Genomic DNA, 23666 nt, shown 5'->3' on the forward strand with positions numbered 1-23666 from the left:
AAAAAAACAGAGACGAAGTGGATATATGAACTGGCAACAATGACACCACGAGGTCTAAACATAGACATAGAACTGAAAGTCTTTTTATAAATGAAAGTTTTTATAAATAATCTTTTGAGATAAAAAAAAACATTCTCCTTCACAAGAATGGGTCAACATTCTACAAGAATATGACCTTCATATACATTTTTTAATCTTTTTCACACACATTTCATTTTTTACCCAATTTAATACTGCAAAGTAATAGAACATGTGCTACCCGCTTTTTTATGAAGTCCCTTCCGGTAAGGACTTCCGTTTTTGTCAATAAAGTTTTTATGAGGATTTCCCTTTATAAAGCCTAATCCAACAGGAACAACAATCATCCTTGACGAAGTGCTCAGTCACGAAACGCGTTGGATGCTGGGAAACCGGACGTACGCCAGACCGGAAGTCACAGAGCGATCACTTCCGGTTTTGTGAAACACGCCAGGAACGGAGGAAGACTGCCAGGACGAGTAACCAGCGTCGCAGGGAAGGAAGTTAGGATAGGGATAGGTAGACAGGGAATCCACCTCCCCGCCCGCAAAAGACACGGAAACTCTGATACCAGCAACCTCCATACCGGCCGTCCGGTATCCCAACAAAAGTATTCAAAAAAGAGTGTAAACATTCTGCAACACAGCAGCAGCATTTTTTTAATGCTAAACAATTGTTTTTAATTATTTGTTTTTTACTTTGCAGGTACATTAATACACAATAGCGCTCCTATATCACCCTTTCTAACCACTTTTAAATTGGAGCAGTTTTTTTAGCGCGATATTAACCTAGTTTTTTCTGAACAACTCGGAATGACCACCATAGAGCCGATATCGTCTCAGTATGTACCCGGGTTATGGTAGTCGATGCTTTCTGGATCTGTGTCGATGCTTCGCAGTTCTGGGAAGCTGCAAAGTCTCTCTACAAATACCGGCAACTGTAACAGTACTATATTTTCCCACATCCTCTGAGTAAGATATCACATCTGTGGCAGCATTATATAACTATGAATCAGGCCCAATGTTACAATTGTTATTGTACTTTTTAAACATAGCTTTTATTTTACTCCGATGTGTTGTTTGCCTGTATGTACCAAGAACGCATATGATCTCATTTACGCTTGTGTTTTGCAGCTAGTGCAGATGGTGCACCCCGTGTTGCGAAAATGAATATAAATGTGTCCTCTCTACTCCTCTATCTTATTTCAGTAAGCTCGCACCACACAATTATACACTAATCCGCAAAACTAGGCTATGTAATTACTCCGTACCGCAGGGGTGGGCAATTATTTCAGCTGGAGGGCCACTTAACACTTTCCAGCGAATACTCGAGGGCCGCACAGAAAATATTGTGACCACGCATCGCGTCGCATGGTACCTAAAATGTGCATACAATCCTTCGATTTATCTCACAGATGAGGTCAAAATCGAAGGATTGTACCTGGTATCTCACAAGTGTATGGGCTACATAGCAGTTATCATCTTCCCTCCTGTCTATTCCCTCCCTGGACAAAATAATCAGCGCCCCCCTCTCTGGACAAAATTATCAGCCCCCCTTCTCCCACTCCCTGGACCAAATAAACAGCTCCCCACCTCCCCAGACAAAGTTACCAGCTTCCCCCCTCCCCTTTACTGGGCACCCCTGCCCCCTTGCCAGACAGGTCCCGCTGCCACCCGCCATCCAAGCATGTACCTTACTTAGGTGCACCTTCCCGAGCACAGAAGGCGCTGTGCCTGTTCTGCTGCATGTATTCAAACTGGCCGCCGCATGCCACTCACATCCACGCTGAGGCTCTACCTTTGGCTCCACCCCCAACAGCGCATGAGGTCACAGGTGATCCGGCCAGCGGTACCCGACGTGACCAAGCTTCCTCAGTGGCGCCGACGGCTGGGAGGCAATGCAGCGCAATGACAAGCAGCTCAGCCAGTCGGACCGCTTGTCATTGCACACTGATGGGAGGTAGCGGGCCGGGCAGGTTCAGTTCGTGGGCCGCATCCGGCCCGCGAGCCGTATTTTGCCCACCCCTGCCGTACAGGAACACCCTCAATCCACCCAACTCCATGCATCAGCCTGGACAACCCTGTACATCCTCTGCAAGGGAGACTTGTGAACATAGTGGTGCACAGTGCCAAGGAGTACTTGTACTAGTCCAAGGCATTTTTGCACGTTCTAAATAAGTTTAATTGTCGAAAGTCTTAGGGACGGATGGTCATAGCATTTTATGGTGGCCACATAAGGCGGAACACATACGATTTACCGGGCGGGCGGGATGCCGGCTGTCCAGATCCCGGCAGCGGCATCTCACATGCCAGAATGCCGGCAGTGGGGCGAGCACAAAGAGTCCCCTTGCGGGCTCGCTGTGTTCTCTACACTGCGGGTTTGGTGGCTTGCTGCGCTTGCCACAGGATCTATTCCCACTCTGTGGGTATCGTGGACACCCATGAGTGGGAATAGTCCTGTTTTGCCGGGATTCTGGCTAGCGGCATTGTCAGCTGTCGGATACCAGCGTCAGTATCCTGACCGCCGAAATGCCGACAGCCGGCTAATTAAACCGATCCCCATGAGGCCACCCAAATGTCAAGTGGTATCTTTTTTAAAGATCTTTTTACTTTATCTTCTGATTTTATTTTATTAAGATTGGAGTTTTCTTTGACATTACAGTAGGGAATAGAGCATAGTGGGGTAGTAAGTTGGGCAGGCGTCTCACCAAATAATGGGGCAGATGTATTAAGACTGGAGAAGGCATAAGGAAGTGATAAACCAGTGATAAGTCCAAGGTGATAAACGCACCAGCCAATCAGCTCCTAACTGTTAATTTACATATTGGAGTTTATTGGCTGGTGCGTTTATCACCTTGCATTTATCACTGGTTTATCACATCTGCCCCATTGAAAATTTATTCAATTCTGAAAAACAAAAAAATATGTTGCCACTATATAAATAAATAGTAATAATGTTAAGAATAATTTACTTCTATACCACCTTTTGTAGGGCCTCTGCAGCCAATGTGCATGGTCCAAACCTCCTCTTTGGTTGCCCCTCCTCCCTACCCACCAACTGCAGTGGAAACCTCTTCCTTCAACTATCGCTGCATTATGGGAGAGCACCACAGTGTGTAATTAAGGAAAATGTATATCAAGAATTACAGGGTTTGTTAGGATTATTTGATTGATTGGGGTGAGAGTGTTAATGCTTTTAATAGGGATTAATAGAATTGAAGGGACTCTTTTGATGAGACTGTGGGAGGTAATCAGGAAGTTATTGAATATCAATGGAGCCAATTGATGATGTGGGGATTAAATAATTATTGGAATGAGGGCGTTAATTATTGTAAAGAGGTTTATTATGTTGACTGGTGATATTACAATGATGCCGAAGAAGTGATTTCGTTTGGAGGAGTGTTAAGTTATGAGTGTTTGATATTGCATAGTGATCACCAAGAAATGTCTAAGGTGTCACTATAATGCTCTCTGTATTGTATGGTGGTCACTAAGGTGCTCTCAGTATTGTTTTGTAAGAATGTTCTCTGTATTGAATTGAGGTAATTAAGATGCTCTATCTATTTAATGGTGGTTTTTGGGATTCTCTCTTTATAGTTTTACAATGACTAGCATGAACCTCCGTATTGAAGGGGTAATTCAGACCTGATCGGTGCTGTGCTTTTTCACGCAGCGGGCGATCAGGTCTGAACTGCACATGCGTTGCACTGCATTGCGCAGGCGCGATGGACCGCAGCAACGGGGATCGCCGGTCAGTGAGGAGATGGTGTGAAAATTACAAAAGCACCGGAGATCGCAAAGTGATTGACAGGAAGAGGCTGTTTGTGGGTGGCAACTGACCATTTCCAGGGAGTGTACGGAAAAACTCATGTGGGACCTGGCGTTTTCAAGGAGGGTTTCTGACGTCAGCTCTGACTTCGATCATCGCAGCGGCTGAGTAAGTCCTGGGCTGTGCAGAGACCACACAAACTTATGTTTGTGCAGCTCTGCCAACGAATGTGATCGCACTACTTCAAAAAGGTAATACCCTTCCCCTGTAGGCGGCGACTACCTGATTGCAGGGATACATAAAACGCACCCTAGCGATCAGGTCTGAATTTTCCCTGAATGTCAGTCCAAAGGATACTCTCTATTGTATACCAGTCACTAGGATGCTCTCTGTATTGAGTGGCTATCTGCATTTTATGTAGTTCAATAAAATGCTCTCTAAAATGTACAGTGCTTACTGAATTGCTCTCTGCACTGTATAGTAAATGACCTCTGTATTGTGGTCACAAAACTGCTCTGTGCATTGTATATTGGTCACAATAATGCTCTGTGTATTGTCTATCACTAGGATACTCCCTGTGTTGTATTTCACTAAGATATTTTGAGTACAGCTATGCAGAGGTAATGTGCTTTATTTATTTCTCTGACGTCCTAGTGGATGCTGGGAACTCCGTAAGGACCATGGGGAATAGCGGCTCCGCAGGAGACTGGGCACATCTAAAGAAAGCTTTAGGACCAGCTGGTGTGCACTGGCTCCTCCCCCTATGACCCTCCTCCAAGCCTCAGTTAGATTTCTGTGCCCGACGAGAAGGGTGCACACTAGGGGCTCTCCTGAGCTCTTTGTGAAAGTTTTAGTTTAGGTTTATTATTTTCAGTGAGACCTGCTGGCAACAGGCTCACTGCATCGTGGGACTAAGGGGAGAAGAAACGGACTCACCTGCGTGCAGAGTGGATCGGGTTTCTTAGGCTACTGGACATTAGCTCCAGAGGGACGATCACAGGTTCAGCCTGGATGGGTCCCGGAGCCGCGCCGCCGGCCCCCTTACAGAGCCAGAAGAGCGAAGAGGTCCGGTGAAATCGGCGGCAGAAGACGATCCTGTCTTCAGATAAGGTAGCGCACAGCACCGCAGCTGTGCGCCATTGCTCTCAGCACACTTCACACTCCGGTCACTGAGGGTGCAGGGCGCTGGGGGGGCAGCGCCCTGAGACGCAATAAATCGATAAAACCTTATATGGCTAAAATAAATGCATCACATATAACTCCTGGGCTATATGGATGCATTTAACCCCTGCCAAAACATATAGAAAAACGGATGATAAGGACGCTGAGAAAGGGGCGGAGCCTATCTCCTCAGCACACTGGCGCCATTTTCCCTCACAGCTCAGTTGGAGGGAAGCTCCCTGGCTCTCCCCTGCAGTCACTACACTACAGAAAGGGGTTAAATAAAGAGAGGGGGGCACAAATTAGGCGCAGTATAAACAATACAGCAGCTATAAAGGGAAAAACACTTATATAAGGTTATCCCTGTATATATATAGCGCTCTGGTGTGTGCTGGCAAACTCTCCCTCTGTCTCCCCAAAGGGCTAGTGGGTCCTGTCCTCTATCAGAGCATTCCCTGTGTGTGTGCTGTGTGTCGGTACTTTTGTGTCGACATGTATGAGGAGAAAAATGATGTGGAGACGGAGTAGAGTGTCTGTAATAGTGTTGTCACCCCCTAGGGGGTCGACACCTGAGTGGATGTACTGTTGAAATTGCGTGACAGTGTCAGCTTTGTATAAAAGACAGTGGTTGACATGAGACAGCCGGCTACTCAGCTTGTGCATGTCCAGATGTCTCATACAGGGGCTCTAAAGCGCCCGTTACCTCAGATACAGACGCCGACACGGATACTGGCTCCTGTGTCGACGTGAAGAGACAACCGTGATTTCCAATAGGGCCACACATTGCATGATTGAGGCAATGGAAAATGTTTACACTTTTCTGATAATATGAATACCACCAAAAAAGGGGTATTATGTTTGGTGAGGAAAAACGTCCTATAGTTTTCCTGAATCTGAAAAATAAAATGAGGTGTGTGATGATGCGTGGGTTTTCCTCCGATAACAATTGATAATTCTAAAAAGTTATTGGCAGTATACCTTTTCCCGCCAGAGGTTAGGGTGCGTTGGGAAACACCCCCTACAGGGGATAAGGCGCTCACACGATTGTAAGAACAAGGGCTCTACCCTCTCTTGAGATGGCCGCCCTTAAGGATCCTGCTGATAAAAAGCAGGAGGGTATCCTAAAATGTATTTACACACATACTGGTGTTATACTGCGACCAGCAATCGCCTCAGCCTGGATGTGCAGTGCTGGGTTGGCGTGGTCGGATTCCCTGACTGGAAATATTGATATCCTAGATAAGGACAGTATATTATTGCCTATAGAGCAATTAAAAGATGCTTTTCTATATATGCATGATGCACAGCGGAATATTTGCCGACTGGCATCAAGTATAAGTGCTTTGTATTCTACCAGTAAAGTGGTCAGGGATTCCAAACGGCATTTGGAAGTATTGCCTTAAAAAAGGGGATGTACCCTAGGTCGCCTCTCAAAATAAGACGCCGTATTATCAGGCGCAGTCCTGGTTGGCAAGCGGACAAAAGGGTTCCTCTTTTCTGCTCGTGACAGAGGGAGAGGAAAATGGCTGCAGAGATCAGCCAGTTCCCAGGAACAGAAACCCTTTTCCGCCGCTGCCAAGCCCTCAGTATGACGCTAGGGCTTTACAAGTTCAGGCACGGTCGGGGCCCGTTCTCAGTGAATTTCAGTGCGCAGTGGGCTCACTCGCAAGTAGACCCCTGGATCCTTCAAATATTTCAGGGGTACAAATTGGAATTCGAGACGTATTCCCCTCGCCGTTTCCAAAAAGTCTGTTTTACCGACGTCTCCCGCTGTCAGGGAGGCAGTTTTGGAAGCCATTCACAAGCTGTATTCCCAGCAGGTGATAATTAAGGTACCCCTCCTGCAACAGGGAACGGGGTATTATTCCACACTATTGTGGTACCGAAGCCAGACGGCTCGGTGAGACCGATTTTAAAATCTAAAATCTTTGAACACTTACATACAGAGGTTCAAATTCAAAATTGAGTCACTGAGAGCAGTGATTGCAAACCTGGAAGAAGGGGACTACATGATGTCTCGGGACATCAAGGATGCTTACCTTCATGTCAAAATTTACCCTTCTCACCAAAGGTATCTCAGGTTATGGTACAGAACTGTCACTATCAGTTCAGACGCTGCCGTAGGGATGGTCCACGGCACCCCGGGTCTTTACTGAAGTAATGACCGAAATGATGATATTCCTTCGAAGGAAGGGAATTTTAGTTATCCTTTACTTGGACGATTCCCTGATAAGGGTAAGATCCAGAGAACAGTTGGAGGTCGGTGTAGCACTATCTCAGGTAGTGTTGCGGCAGCACGAGTGGATTCTCAATATTCCAAAATCGCAGCTGGTTCTGACGACTGGTCTTCTGTTCCTAGGGATGATCCTGGACACAGTCCAGAAAGAAGGTGTTTCTCCCGGAGGAGAAAGCCAGGGAGTTATCCGAGCTAGTCAGGAACCTCCTAAAACCGAACCAAGTCTCAGTGCATCAATGCACAAGGGTTCTGGGTAAAAATGGTGGCTTCCTACGAAGCAATCCCATTCGGCAGATTCCACACAAGAACTTTCCAGTGGAACCTACTGGACAAATGGTCCGGGTCGCATCTTCAGATGCATCAGCGGATAACCCTGTCACCAAGGACAAGGGTGTCCCTCCTGTGGTGGTTGCAGAGTGCTCATCTTCTAGAGGGCCGCAGATTCGGCATTCAGGACTGGGTCCTGGTGACCACGGATGCCAGCCTGCGAGGCTGGGGAGCAGTCACACAGGGAAGAAATATCCAGGGCTTATGGTCAAGCCTGGAGACAAAAATATCCTGGAACTAAGGGCCATTTACAATGCCCTAAGTCAAGCAAAGCCTCTGCTTCAGGGTCAACCGGTATTGATCCAGTCGGACAACATCACGGCTGTCGCCCACGTAAACAGACAGGGCGGCACAAGAAGCAGGAGGGCAATGGCAGAAGCTGCAAGGATTCTCTGCTGGGCGGAAAATCATGTGATAGCACTGTCAGCAGTGTTCATTCCGGGAGTGGACAACTGGGAAGCAGACTTCCTCAGCAGACACGACCTCCACCCGGGGGAGTGGGGACTTCACCCAGAAGTCTTCCAACTGATGGTAAACCGTTGGGAAAAACCAAAGGTGGACATGATGGCGTCCCGTCTTAACAAGAAACTGGACAGATATTGCGCAAGGTCAAGGGACCCTCAGGCAATAGCGGTGGACGCTCTGGTGACACCGTGGATGTACCAGTCAGTGTATGTGTTCCCTCCTCTGCCTCTCATACCAAAAGTACTGAGAATCATAAGAAGGAGAGGAGTAAGAACGATACTCGTGGTTCCGGATTGGCCAAGAAGGACTTGGTACCCGGAACTTCAAGAGATGCTCACGGAAGACCCGTGGCCTCTACCTCTAAGAAAGGACCTGCTCCAGCAGGGGCCTTGTCTGTTCCAAGACTTACCGCGGCTGCGTTTGACGGCATGGCGGTTGAACGCCGGATCCTGAAGGAAAAAGGCATTCCAGATGAAGTCATCCCTACCCTGGTCAAAGCCAGGAAGGATGTAAGCGCAAAACATTATCACCGCATTTGGCGAAAATATGTTGCGTGATGTGAGGCCAAGAAGGCCCCTACAGAGGAATTTCAACTAGGTCGTTTCCTCCATTTCCTGCAGACAGGACTGTCTATGGGCCTAAAATTAGGGTCCATTAAGGTTCAAATTTCGGCCCTGTCGATTTTCTTCCAGAAAGAACTGGCTTCAGTACCTGAAGTTCAGACATTTGTAAAAGGGGTACTGCGTATACAACCTCCTTTTGTGCCTCCAGTGGCACCTTGGGATCTCAATGTTGTTTTGAGGTTCCTTAAGTCACATTGGTTAAACCACTCACCACTGTGGACTTAAAATATCATCTCACATGGAAGGTGACGATGCTGTTAGCCCTGGCTTCAACCAGGCGTGTGTCAGAATTGGCGTCTTTTATCATATAAAAGCCCTTACCTAATTTTTCATACGGACAGGGCAGAATTGAGGACTCGTCCTCAATTTCTCCCTAAGGTGGTTTCTGCTTTTCACATGAACCAACCTATTGTGGTGCCTGCGGCTACTAGGGACTTGGAGGATTCCAAGTTGCTGGACGTAGTCAGGGCCCTGAAAATATATGTTTCCAGGACGGCTGGAGTCAGAAAATCTGATTCGCTGTTTATCCTGTATGCACCCAGCAAGCTGGGTGCTCCTGCTTCTAAGCAGACTATTGCTCGTTGGATTTGTAGTACAATTCAGCTTGCACATTCTGTGGCAGGCCTGCCACAGCCAAAATCTGTAAAAGCCCATTCCACACGGAAAGTGGGCTCATCTTGGGCGGCTGCCCGAGGGGTCTCGGCTTTACAACTTTGCCGAGCAGCTACTTGGTCAGGGGCAAACACGTTTGCTAAATTCTACAAATTTGATACCCTGGCTGAGGAGGACCTGGAGTTCTCTCATTCGGTGCTGCAGAGTCATCCGCACTCTCCCGCCCGTTTGGGAGCTTTGGTATAATCCCCATGGTCCTTTCGGAGTCCCCAGCATCCACTAGGACGTTAGAGAAAATAAGAATTTACTTACCGATAATTCTATTTCTCATAGTCCGTAGTGGATGCTGGGCGCCCATCCCAAGTGCGGATTGTCTGCATTACTTGTACATAGTTATTGTTACAAAAATCGGGTTATTGTTGTTGTGAGCCATCTTTTCAGAGGCTCCTTCTGTTATCATGCTGTTAACTGGGTTCAGATCACAAGTTGTACGGTGTGATTGGTGTGGCTGGTATGAGTCTTACCCGGGATTCATGAATCCTTCCTTATTGTGTACGCTCGTCCGGGCACAGTATCCTAACTGAGGCTTGGAGGAGGGTCATAGGGGGAGGAGCCAGTGCACACCAGCTAGTCCTAAAGCTTTTACTTTGTGCCCAGTCTCCTGCGGAGCCGCTATTCCCCATGGTCCTTTCGGAGTCCCCAGCATCCACTACGGACTATGAGAAATAGAATTATCGGTAAGTAAATTCTTATTTTCTTTACACTGCTAGGCAAAATGTCTATTAACCTAACCTACTTTTGTGTCGGCTCAGCCTACAGATGATTTGGTTCCACCTACATGAGGTTGCTTTCATATGATTTTATTGCCACACAAATTTAAGGTACCAGTGCACCCCCGATAGAGTGTAGTATCATTCTATTAGAGGTGAATGAGCATCAAGGTAACAGTGTTCACCCAACAGGCGAGATTGCTATGCCTCCTAACATTCCTATTAATGATTATATGAATTTAAGTCATCCCATTGCAAAAGCTCTGTCTTAGGGGGTAATTCAGACTGCATTGCTGCAGCGGCAGCAATCGTAGTCTGAATTACTATGCGCAGTGCGCATGTGCAGCAGTGGTGCAATCGCCTCTGCCTGATAGACAGGCAGAGGCGGTCGCGGGGCAGGAGGGGGCGTGCCAACGGCGTTAGAGTGCCGTTGACGGGTCGTGTCCAGACTGCTGGGGGGTGGGCCGCGGTGGCTGCGTGATGACCCGGGACGCGGCAGGGAGCTACTTGTCAGGTACAAAAGCATTGCCACCGTAGGGCCTGACATGCGAGAAGGACTAGCCCTGTGCTGGACGTCCTCTCGCATGTCTGTGAAAGTGAGCGCATCTACGATCAGGTCTGAATTACCCCCTTAGTGTCCAGGTAGCAGTGTTCACACAGTAAGAGGGAGTATGTGGATGAATTGTGTCACATACAATACACATATAGGGCTGCGTGTCAGTTTCAGACAAAAAGACAGGGAAAAGTTCTCAGTTTGGGAGGTTTGGTTCACAAAACAAAATTGGTTTTGCAAAAGGTACAATAGTTGAAATCCAGGCCTGTGTCTGGGTCACAGGTTCTCAAACTCTGTCCTCGGGACCCCACCCAGTTCATGTTTTCCAGGTCTCCTCACAGAATCACGTGACATAATTAGCTTAACCTTTTAAAATGGGCCAGTGAGTAATGACTACACCTGTGCACATGCTGGGCGACCTTGAAAACGTGATCTGTTTGGGGTCCCGAGGACCGAGTTTGAGAACCACTAGTCTGGTTGATTGACGATAACCCATCAGTCAGATGTTTTGCAGGGAGAAAGGAAAATGTACTATATGGTGCAAAGTAAGAACAAATGTACGTGAAGCTCGGCCAACATAATAATACAATGTACTTGTATAGTTATATAACTGATAAAACATTAGTTCTGTCATGGACGAGATACTTGCAAGTTAGATTGATGGAGTTTTCCTCCGGAGGAGTAAACGTTTCACTACAGACAGAAACAAAGAATAGCTGTAAATATTATAATGAACAGACAAAGTGCAGCTTGTGTGCAAAGTGGTGTGAGCGTCTTCAAAGAACAGAACTGAGACATGTAGCCGGGGAAATACAGAAATGATTATTGTGTGACTCTCGCCTTTCATCTTACACTCATGACTACAGGGTAATGCAGGGATGCCTGCACGTAGGAAGCATCCCTGGCCCCAGATAGCTTATATTACCTGAGACTGGCCTAAGTCTCCCAGGATGCTCTGCTCACAGCACAGGCACAATACACCCACTGATACAATGAAAGTGATATTTCCCAGAAGTTGCTTCTTGAACAGTAGTTGTGTATTTCCATAATGACCCTAGGGATTAGCCTAAAGTGCCTTTTTATTGTTTCACTTAAAGTGCCTGGTAGTGCCTTACAGAAGAGCTCTGTCCTCCAAAGGGGTTCACTACGGCTGGCCGGCGGTCGTGCTCCCGGCGACCAACATCCCGGTGCCGGGAGCCCGACCGCCGGCTTACCGACAGCTTGGCGAGCGCAAATGAGCCCCTTGCGGGCTCGCTGCGCTCGCCACGCTACGGGCACGGTGGCGCGCTACGCGCGCCACACTAATTTATTCTCCCTCTATGGGGGTCGTGGACCCCCACGAGGGAAAATAAGTGTCGGTATGCCGGCTGTCGGGCTCCCGGCGCCGGTATACTGAGCGCCGGGAGCCCGACCGCCGGCAAACAGAAGACCACCCCTCCAAAGTGGGGTTGTAGTTGGCACTATGTCCTGAGCAATGGGTAACACATTCCCTCAGAGCTATTATGTTAGTGATAGCTTCTGATTAAGGTCCGGCCACTATACCGGAAAATTTGCAGTGTATCGATGGTCGGTACACTGCGCAGGACCTGTACTGCGCATGTACACGATGGGTCCTGCGTCCTCAGACACTGAACGGCTGCAGATGTCATGTGATTGCCAGTCTGCAGCCGTTTGGGGGCGGCGACGGTCTCTTTCTTTGTCGCCTCTATTTTGTGGGAGTGCCACCAGAGACTCCATCTTCTGACAGTGCTGCTGGCCTCAGGGACGGATCTGCGGCGGCCAGTCTGTGTAACCGCGGGGTTACTCAGCCGGCCAGTAGTGCTGCAGGTGATCCAGTGCTCTATGCCTGGACTTGGCAGTGGATCACACATACATGCTTATACCAGACGCCTCCTGCTGCAATACAAATAAGTGGCATTATTAAGGGATTTAATGCTGATATTTAATCTCCGCTGTTCATTCAAAGCCAGATCTATCCTTGAGATTCCAAAAGTTTTGAAAGTAATTTGGCTTTGGATATGAATTACTGACTTTTCATGTTTGCTGAGGCTCCTCGTGAGATCTTTCAAGTCACAAAATCCAGTACTAGTCCAAACATTGTCAACGGTGGTTAAGAGAAGTCAGGTAAAGCAGTAAAGGCGATTCCTTATGGCTGTGCCAGACTTTTCGTTGGTATCACTCCACCTGTAATGTCCGTGTCATTTTTTATTTCGTAGCCATTAAGCTCAGACATTGATTTTCCACCAGTTATCAGTCCCTGTTTTGCCTGAAAGTCTATTGGACCCTACACATTGGCCAATCCGCCGCCGAGCTGCCCGGCGGCGGATACGGCCGACGGGCGACCCGGCTGGGGGGGAAGTGACGGGGGGAGTGAAGTTACTTCACTCCCCCCGTCACAAGGCTCCATAGAACTGCAGGCAAATATGGAAGAGATCGTCCATATTGGCCTGCATGTACAGCCGACGGGGCACCAGCGATGTTCATCGCTGGTGCCTCCACACTGCACGATATGAACGGTATCTCTTTCATTAATGAACAAGATCGTTCATATCGTGCAGTGATGTCGGCCAGCGTGTAGGGCCTATAACTTGGAAAACTGTTTTAGGTTTGCTATGATGTTGTTTTCCATTGGTATCCGGACTCCAGGTCGACAGCACAAAGGTCGACACACCTTAGGTCGACGCCTATTGGTCGACACACCTTAGGTCTACATGGACAAAAGGTCGACATGGACAATAGGTCGACAGGAACAAGGTCGACATGGAAAAAGGTCGACATGAGTTTTTCACGGTTTTTTTTTTTAACCTTTTCATACTTAACGATCCACGTGGACTACGATTTTTCCATGTCGACCTTGTTCCTGTCGTCCTTTTGTCCATGTCGACCTAAGGTGTGTCGACAATTGGCGTCGACCTAAGGTGTGTCGACATTTGTGCTGTCGACCCTCAGTCCCAGACCCTTTTCCATTTTTGCAACTTTAAACAAACTACTGTAGCTTGAAGTCAGCTATCAAATCTAATGACGAAAAGGAGAGAGCGCTGATGTAGGTCACATGCATTTACTAGAAAGTTATATAAAAATATACAATATATCCAAAACAATAACAAATATGAAAAAAATTACATGTACGCCACACATCTATGGGGTCAATTCAAGTACGTGCAAGTAGCCTCCTGCGAGCTGCCATTTTCTCCAAACGTTTGCAGTGCGGATTCATTTTGCAATCCAATTAGGAATTTCGCACTTAAGCAGAGTTAACGCGCAATTTTTTTTTTTGTTCATTACCCCGAGGTGTAAAAAGACGGAAAATCTTTATTTGATGGTACAAAATATCTGGACTTGCTTCAGAACCTCTTAGACATTTTTCATTAGCTGTATTGAGCCAATAAGTACATGACATTTTTGAGAATAAAAACAGGGCCTCAAATCACCCTTTTCGTTAAATAGTGCACCCACAATTTCATTAAAGCATTCAATTTAAAAAACATATTTTTTGAAATTTTTTTTAGTCACCTCAGACTACCCCAAAAGCATATTTTTTTCCTTTTTCTTTTGACATTTTCAATTTAATTTGTTTATATTTAAATTAAATTCATTTGCTTTATATATTTTTTTAATTTAAAGAAAAAAAAAGTGCAAAAATTAGACATTTGACACCTTTTAAAAGTGTCCAGTGCTTTCCTTATCCCCACTAACAGCCTTCTGTGTGATTTTGAGATCACTTTTTTGGAGTCTAGGAAAGTCTCCTCACTTCTCTCACATCGCATTTGGCATGATCGCTGGGCTGCTAACTTTGCTGCCCTGCGTTCAGATAGTCGCCACCCCTATGGGGAGTGTAAATTAGCCACGCAAGTGTGCGATCGTAAGTGTACGTCGACCTGCAAAAATCCACTGTGTGCAGCCCAGGACTTACTCCTCCAGTGCGATGAGTACAGGCTGATCGGGGCATCGGGCCTGGAGCTGACGACACCCACCCACCCTGAAACCGCTTGGGCACGCCTGCATTTTTCCAGACACTCCCAATAAATGGTCAATTACCACCCACAAGCGGCCTCCTCCTGTCAATCACCTGCAAACGCCCGTGCGACCGACAGGTCAAAAGGTCGACATGAGTTTTTTACAAATTTTTTTTTTTAACCTTTTCATACTTAACGGTCCACATGGACTACGATTGGAATGGTAACTTGTGCCGAGCGAAGCGATAGAGGAGCGAGGCACCTTGCCCGAAGCATGGCGAGCGAAATGAGCCATGCGAGGGGACACGGTGCACTAATTGGGGTTCCCGGTCACTCTACGAAGAACCCCCCCCCATAAAAAACTCATGTCGACCTTTTGACCTGTCGACCTAGACCATGTCGACCTAAAGACTGTCGACCTACAGACCCTGTCGACCTAGTTACTGTTGACCAATAGTGGTCGACCTAGACACTGTCGACCCAGTTACGATCTACCTTCCATACCACACCCAGTTTGCAAACCCCAGTTGTGGCTGAGCATATTTATGTGAAGGCTGCAAATTTCATGTAACAATTTTACATTCGCAGACTAGCACCTAATTGGATTGACCCCTACAGTATATTGTTTTAACAAAAACAATGAACAATTTTGAAAATTACCAAGTCAGCAAAGTGAAGCAGGGGAAGGGGGCAACTTGAGGTATTCTATATTTCCTAATAACCAGCACCTGGCTGAACCAGCTGGGCTGATAATGCCATGGAACGGGGAACTCACAGCATAGACCTCCCTTGCTATCACATTAACCAAACCCAAACTAGTTTCATGATATAAAAGTGTTAAGGAGGGCACATACCTTATTTATTTATTACCCGTTATTTTCTATAGCGCATACATATTCCGCAGCGCTTTACAGATAATGGTGGTCATTTTGAGTTGATCGCTAGCTGCATTCATTCGCTGTGCAGCGATGAGGCAAAAAAATCGGCACTTCTGCGCATGAGTATGTGGCACAATGCGCACGCGCGACGTACTATTACAACGAACGATGTAGTTTCCACAGGGTCTAGCGAAGCTTTTCAGTCGCACTACTGACCGCAGAGTGATTGACAGGAAGAGGGCGTTTCTGGGTGTTAACTGACCATTTACAGGGAGTGTTCAAAAAAATGCAGGCGTGCCAGGAAAAATGCAGGCGTGGCTGGGCGAACGCAGGGCGTGTTTGTGACGTCAAAACAGGAACTGAACAGTCTGAAGTGATCGCAAGCGCTGAGTAGGTTTTGAGCTACTCTGAAACTGCACAAAAAAACTTTGTAGCCGCTCTGCGATCCATTCATTCGCACTTCTGCTAAGCTAAAATACACTCCCAGTGGGAGGCGGCATAGTGTTTGCACGGCTGCTAAAAACAGCTAGCGAGCGAACAACTCGGAATGACCACCTATATTTGCCCATTCACATCAGTCCCTGCCCCAGAGGAGCTTACAATCTATTTTGGGTCATTCCGAGTTGATCGTTCCTAGCTACTTTTTGCAACGCTGCAATCAGATTGTCGCCGCCTATAGGGGAGTGTATTTTCGCTTTGCAAGTGTGCGGACTCTTGTGCAGCCGAGCGGTACAAAAAAGTTTTGTGCAGTTTCTGAGTTGCCCAGAACTTACTCAGCCGCTGCGATCACTTCAGCCTCTTCATGTCCGGAATTGACGTCAGGAACCCTCCCTGCAAATGCTTGCACACGCCTGCGTTTTTTCAACCACTCCCAGAAAACGGTCAGTTGCCACCCACAAACACCCTCTTTCTGTCAATCTCCTTGCGATCAGCTGTGCGAATGGATTCTTCGTTAAATCCATGGCTCAGCAACGATCCACTTTGTACCCGTACGACTAGCATGTGCATTGCGATGCATACGCTTGCGCAATTTAGACCTGATTGCACCGAAAAAACCTAGTGTGCGATCAGGTCTCAATGACCCCCTATAGTCCCTATCACATGTACACACAGACACATTCAGGCTAGGATTAATTTTGTTGGGAGCTAATTAACGTACTAGTATATTTTTTGATTGTGGGAGGAAACTGGAGTACCCAAAGGAAACCCACGCAAGTACGGGGAAGAATATACAAACGCTGCACAGTTAGGACCATGGTGGGAATTGAACCCATGACCTCAGTGCTGTGAGGCAGTAATGCTAACCATTACACCATCCACCATATCTGAATATCAGTCGATCTATCTGCAGATCTATCTGTTGTTAAGGACATTGTCCAATTAATCTTTCCTCCGTAAACACTGGCAGATCTTCATCATAAAGTGACAAATCTTGCAATTTACATACTGGTTTGGCCCTCAAAAGCACATAAAAGGGAATGGCCTTTTTTTCCCCTATGTTCTCTCCCAGTTTCTCTCTTGCGCCCTTCTCCAAAGCATAACCAGCCATGGGATGTTTGAGCTGGTCCAGAGTTACAAAAAAAAGTGAAACAATGATGAAAATTTACTAAGGTCCTGATTTGATTCGACTTTGCATTTTCATACGAAAATGCAACTCTAAAATTTACTAAACACAAATCATGGAGTGTTGGGGCAATTTGTATTGAGATACACTGCCGTCCACACAAATACAAATCAATACACCATTGGTCAAACACGGATGTTTGTTCACATACACCTCATACAACATGGGAATTTACTAAGAATTCATATTCTCAATCACTGCCGACAATGGGCCTAATTCTGAGTTGATCACAGCATCAAATTTGTTAGCAGTTGGGCAAAACCATGTGCACTGCAGGGGAGGCAGATATAACATGTGCAGAGAGAGTTAGATTCATACAGAAATGTAACTTTCAAATAGACCTGCTTTTGGCTGGTGTGTTTGGGGAATCATGCATGGATCAGTGAGATCTGTGCATACTTCTGTGTAAAAGTGTGTGAAATAGTAAAAAAAAAAAAAACTGCATGCGGTCCACCCTCCTAAGCATAACCAGCCCCGGGCTCTTTGAGCCAGTCATGGTTGTTAAATTAGCGGGAGGAAAAATTGTGTAGGATACCCTAATATTTTCATAACCAGCACCGGCCTCTTAGACCAGTCTTGGTTCCAAAAAAGGGGGAAAAAAGGACATTAGGGTCCCCCGGACTTTTGAAACCAGCACCGTGCTCCACTAGCCAAGTAGATAATGCCAAAGCTGGGGGACACATTTATACTGGTCCCCGTAGCCGTGGCATTAAGCCCCTAACTAGTCACCCCGGGCCGGGGTTCCCTGGTGGAGTGGGGACCTTATAACAAAGGGTTCCTCCCCCCTCCAGGCACCCAAGGGCCAGGGATGAAGCCCGGGGCTCTCCCCCACACCCCTGGGCGGTGGGAGTGGGGTTGATAACTTGTGCAGGTGTATATTATCTTTAATTGTGGGACTATAAGTCCCAGCAAACCTGCCCGCAAGCTGGTACTTGGAGAACCACAAGTACCAGCATGCAGGGCATTAAAGGCCTGCTGGTACCTATAGTCCCCCAACATTAGCTGTTTATTTCTCTGTAGTTTAGCCTTTAAGCTCTTTTTTGAGGCCGCCGACCCACCAGGTCTTCCTGGCATCTTCGCCCGGCGGCCAGTGGCACGCCAGGGCTTTCTGGCATCTTTGCCTGGCGAGCGGTGGCCAGGCAGCTCTTCTTTCACAGCCACCGGCCTGCCAGGTCTTCCCCCAGTGTCTGCGGCCAGCGGCACGCCAGGGCTTCCTGGCGTCATCGAACACCAAGACTTCCCGGCATCTTCGCCTGGCCAGCGGCGGCCAAGCATTCTTTTTCACGGCTGCCTACCCGCCAGGACTTCCCGGCATCTTCATACGGCAGCCAGTGGCATGCCAGGGTTTCCTGGTGTCTTCGCCCGGCAGCCACCAGCACACCAGGACTTTCTGGCGTCTTCGCCCAGTGAGCAGCAGCCAAGCAGCTTTTTCGTGGCCGCCAGCCCGCCAGGACATCCCGGTGTCTTCGCTTGGCGAGTGGCGGCCAAGCAGCTCTTTTTCACGGCCGCCAACCCACCAGGTCTTCCCGGCGTCTACGCCCAGCGGCCAGTGGCACACCAGGGCTTCCTGACATCCTCGCCTGGTGGCCAGCGGCACACCAGGGCTTCCCAGCGTCTTCGTCCAGCGGGCGGCGACCATATAGCTCTTCTTTGCAGCCACTGACCCGCCAGGGCTTCCTGGCGTTTTCGCCTGGCAGGCGGCGGCCGTATAACTCTTTTTCCCCAGGGCTTCCCGGCGTCTTCACCTGGTGGGCGACAACATGTAAGCTCTTTTACGTGGCCGCAGCCCACCAGGGCTACCAGCGTATTTTTTCTTCAAGAGCTCTTCCTTGCTCCCTTCCTGCCGGCGGACTGACAGCCGATGCCTCGTGCTGGCTTGTTTAAGCCAGCCCCGAGGGTCGGGGCGATGACGCGGCGAGCCTTGATTGGCTCACGGTGGCCATCTTGGATTTTAAAAAAATGGCTGCGCGTGGCCGAGTACCGACGCCGCTTCCCGGAAGTTCCCGCTACCGCCACTGACCACGATGACTACTACCACCGCTGACCGCGATGACTACTACCACCGCTGACCGCGATGACTACTATAGGCGCCCTCTACCGACCCTGTCCCGCTGCCACTATAGTTGCCGCCCGCAACCTCTGACGTGTCTGAGATCTCCTGATCTCTTGGAACAAAATTTCATTCAACTAAACATAGTAGTACTGTACAGTAGTTGTGCAAGATGTACATATACAGATAAATAGGTTTTTGAAAATGTGCCCCCCTACAAAGTGGAACTATCTGTGGCACACAGTCCAAAGATAAATTGCACCCACAATTCATGGATAGCAATTATGTTGTCACTGCATCTTCTAACGTCCCACTACAGAATACAGGGCTAGTATCAGGTAGCGGACAGTATAACCAAAATTTAAACTTGTTACGTACAGCAAAACCAGTACTGGTAGGAAAACCCTTATGATATTTGGGGTTTTACAGATGAGGTTTCTGTAATTTAAAGAACCATGCTTACAGAGCCGCTGTCCCTGGCAGTGTGTTCTCTGTTATATTGGTAATCAGAGCTCCTCACAGTAACTGCACAGAAACATGAGGCGATCACACGTTATGTGCAGGATAAAATCATCAAACAGCGGCAACAACAATGTCTTTTATTTTCCACTCTGGCTTTTATAACTTTCTGTGTGACGGGTTTCTGGATCAGAGACCACAAACACATATATGTTTATATATATAATAAATATTCAATTATGCACAGGGGATGTTCCTCTTTGTATAAATGATGAGTTCTGATGTCATCAGTTCAGCATTTATTAGGAACATCTGTGTTTTATAAGATATCACTCTACTATAAATGAGAATTAATAGTTAGTAATCACATGTTTATGGTCATGTAATTGTAGTAGCCATTAACTGTGTATTAAAACTGGGTCAATGAGGAGAAATGGGGATCTCGTAACTTCTTCTGGTCTTTCCTTTACAGCAGTCCGACATGCTGTGAAATTCTTCAAGGCTGTAAAGCTCAATGTAAGATGGTGCTGGTCCTGTATAGATGAATATTAATAATAATAATAATGAAAATAAAGACTTCTCAGCTATAGTAAACCTTTGCTTCTTGTATTACAGAGGTCTGTGCACAAGAAAAGAGGCCAGCGTCATGTCTGTGATATACAGCGAAGTTTCGATAGATGAAGCCACCAGTGATAGCTTCTGGATGGTAAGTATCTGGCTTTCACCTACCTTCAGGACTGACGCTAGGCATGGTAAACAGAGGGAACATCCTGAAACTGTCTAATATCAAAAGAGTTTAAAGGAAAGTAATTATAATGGGAAGTATGTCTATCTTTTAATGCATTTGGAATATTATGGCATTGGATGTGGATTTTTTGAGTTGGCTTGACATGTCCTGTTGGGTGACAGGGGTGTGGTATGGAAGGTCGTCAGTAACTAGGTCGACAGTGTCTAGGTCGACCACTATTGGTCGACAGTGACTAGGTCGACAGGGATGCTAGGTCGACAGGGTCTGTAGGTCGACATCGTCTAGGTCAACAGGTCAAAAGGTCGAAATGAGTTTTATATGGTGTTTTTTTGTGTCGTTTTCTCTGTACAGTGACCGGAAACCCCAATTAGCTTCGCTCGCCATGCTTCGGGCAAGGTGCCTCGCTCCACTACTGCTGCGCTTTACACAGGTTACTATTCTGAATCGTAGTCAGTGTGGATCGCTAAGTATGAAAAAGTGAAAAAAAGGCGAAAAACTCATGTCGACCTTTTGATCTGTCAACCTAGAAAATGTTGACCTAGTTACTGTCGACCAGTAGTGGCCGACCTAGACACTGTCGACCTAGAGACCGGATACCAGGTGACAGATGTGCAGTAGCTGGGTCGGCAACAGATGGGGAACCTCTAAAGACAATGGGGAACCTCTAAAGAAACTGTTCCTACCTAGGCACACAGTGTCTTCAGTATTCACGTAGGAGGTCGTATGGTCTGGAAGACGTCTGTTTGACAAGGAATATAACCAATATCATCATCATATAGTAGAGGTTCAACCCGAGAATACATAGGGGTATATTTACTAAGGTCCCGATTTTGACCGAGATGCCGTTTTTTCTTCAAAGTGTCATCTCGGTCATTTACTAAACTCAAATCTCGGCAGTGATGAGGGCATTCGTATTTTTTTTGTTAGACTTCAATGAATACACCATCGGTCAAAACGCGGCTGTTTAAGTATGAATCTCGGTCATTTACTAAGAAGTGCAAAGCAAAAAAAAAAAAAACACTGCCGTGAAAAAATACAACTCGTAAAAAAGTGCTAAAAAAAACCAGACCTGCTTTTTTGAGCCGTGATTGGATAGGCATGCACGGATCCATGAGATCCGTGCATGTATATCAGTGGGAAGGGGTGGGAAAGTGTTAATTTTTTGGAAAAAAATTTGCGTGGGGTCCCCCCTCCTAAGCATAACCAGCCTCGGGCTCTTTGATCCGATCCTGGTTGCAGAAATATGGGAAAGAAAATGACAGGGGTTCCCCCATATTTAAGCAACCAGCATCGGGCTCTGCGCCTGGTCCTGGTTCCAAAAATACGGGGGACAAAAAGCGTAGGGGTCCCCCGTATTTTTAAAACCAGCACCGGGCTCCACTAGCTGGACAGATAATGCCACAGCCGGGGGTCACTTTTATATAGTGCCCTGCGGCCGTGGCATCAAATATCCAACTAGTCACCCCTGGCCGGGGTACCCTGGGGGAGTGGGGACCCCTTCAATCAAGGGGTCCCCCCCCCCAGCCACCCAAGGGCCAGGGGTGAAGCCCGAGGCTGTCCCCCCCATCCAATGGGCTGCGGATGGGGGGGGATGGGGGGGTGATAGCCTTTTTGTAAAAGTGTAAGATATTGTTTTTAGTAGCAGTACTACAAGGCCCAGCAAGCCTCCCCCGCGTGCTGGTACTTGGAGAACCACAAGTACCAGCATGCGGCGGAAAAACGGGCCCGCTGGTACCTGTAGTACTACTACAAAAAAAATACCCAAAAAAAGACAATACACACACACCTTGAAAGTAAAGTTTTATTACATCCATCCACACAAACATACATACATACTTACCTTATGTTCACACGCAGGTCGGTCCTCTTGTCCAGTAGAATCCATGGGGTGCCTGTTGAATAAATTATACTCACCAGATCCAGGGTACCAGGCTCCTCGGATAATCCTTTTGTAATCCACGTACTTGATTAAAAAAATAAAACGGATACCCGAGCCACGCACTGAAAGGGGACCCATGTTTTCACATGGGTCCCCTTTCCCCGAATGCCAGAAACCCACTCTGACTGATGTCTAAGTGGGTTTATTCAGCCAATCAGGGAGTGCCACATTGTGGCACCCTCCTGATCGGCTGTGTGCTCCTGTACTGTCTGACAGGCGGCACACGGCAGTGTTACAATGTAGCGCCTATGCGCTCCATTGTAACCAATGGTGGGAACTTTCAGGTCAGCGGTGAGGTCACTTTCGGTCAACCGCTGAGCAGAAAGTTCCCACCATTGGTTACAATGGAGCGCATAGGCGCTACATTGTAACACTGCCGTGTGCCGCCTGTCAGACAGTACAGGAGCACACAGCCGATCAGGAGGGTGCTACAACGTGGCGCTCCCTGATTGGCTGAGGAAACCCACTTAGACAGAAGTCAGAGTGGGTTTCTGGCATTCGGGGAAAGGGGGCCCATGTGAAAACATGGGTCCCCTTTCAGTTCGTGGTCGGGTATCCGTTTTTTTATTTTTTAAAGTACGTGGATTACAAAAGGAGTTACCGAGGAGCCGAAAACACTGGATTATGTGAGTATAATTTTTTCTACAGGTACACCATGGATTCTACTGGAGAAGAGGACCGACCCTCGTGTGAACATAAGGTAAGTATGTGTATATGGTGGTGTGTATGTATGTATTAAAGTTATACTTTCAAGGTGTGTGTGTGTGTGTGTGTTGTCTTTATTGGGGTATTTTTTTAGTAGTAGTACTACAGGTACCAGCGGGCCCGTTTTTCCGCCGCATCCTGGTACTTGTGGTTCTCCAAGTACCAGCTTGCGGGGGAGGCTTGCTGGGCCTTGTAGTACTGCTACTAAAAACAATATCAATCACTTTTCACAAAGGCTATCAGCCCCCCATCCGCAGCCTATTGGATGGGGGGGACAGCCTCGGGCTTCATCCCTGGCCCTTGGGTGGCTGGGGGGGGGACCCCTTGATTGAAGGGGTCCCCACTCCCCCAGGGTACCCCGGCCAGGGGTGACTAGTTGGATATTTGATGCCACGGCCGCAAGGCACTGTATAAAAGTGACCCCCGGCTGTGGCATTATCTGTCCAGCTAGTGGAGCCCGGTGCTGGTTTAAAAAATACGGGGGACCCCTACTCTTTTTGTCTCCCGTATTTTTGGAACCAGGACCAGGCGCAGAGCCCGATGCTGGTTGCTTAAATATGGGGGAACCCCTGTCCATTTTTTCCCCATATTTCTGCAACCAGGATCGGCTCAAAGAGCCCGAGGCTGGTTTGCCTTAGGAGGGGGGACCCCACGCAATTTTTTTTTTACATTTAAACTTTATTTTTTTGTTTAACAAAGTGCACAATGAAGCCCAGCACGGATCTCTCAGATCCGGCCGAGATTCATTGTATTAAAGTCGGCAGTATTTTACAA

At 47.5% G+C, this 23666-nt stretch overlaps 1 protein-coding gene across 3 annotated transcripts in view; it reads left to right on the forward strand.

Annotated features, from left to right (window-relative positions):
• The window catches only part of LOC134965983 (protein kinase C and casein kinase substrate in neurons protein 2-like), a 205050-nt gene that overhangs the window by 105263 nt on the left and 76121 nt on the right, over positions 1–23666 (forward strand). For 2 of the 3 annotated variants that reach the window (XM_063942429.1, XM_063942431.1), the window contains one exon: positions 20116–20206. In XM_063942429.1, coding sequence (XP_063798499.1) covers positions 20147–20206 — 60 coding nt within the window. In that variant the 5' untranslated portion in view covers positions 20116–20146. Of the gene's footprint in view, positions 1–19972; positions 20017–20115; positions 20207–23666 lie in introns of all 3 variants that reach the window. The other variant, XM_063942430.1, reaches the window with a different exon arrangement.

Source organism: Pseudophryne corroboree, chromosome 10, assembly GCF_028390025.1.
Source record: "Pseudophryne corroboree isolate aPseCor3 chromosome 10, aPseCor3.hap2, whole genome shotgun sequence".
NCBI classification, from domain to species: domain Eukaryota; kingdom Metazoa; phylum Chordata; class Amphibia; order Anura; family Myobatrachidae; genus Pseudophryne; species Pseudophryne corroboree.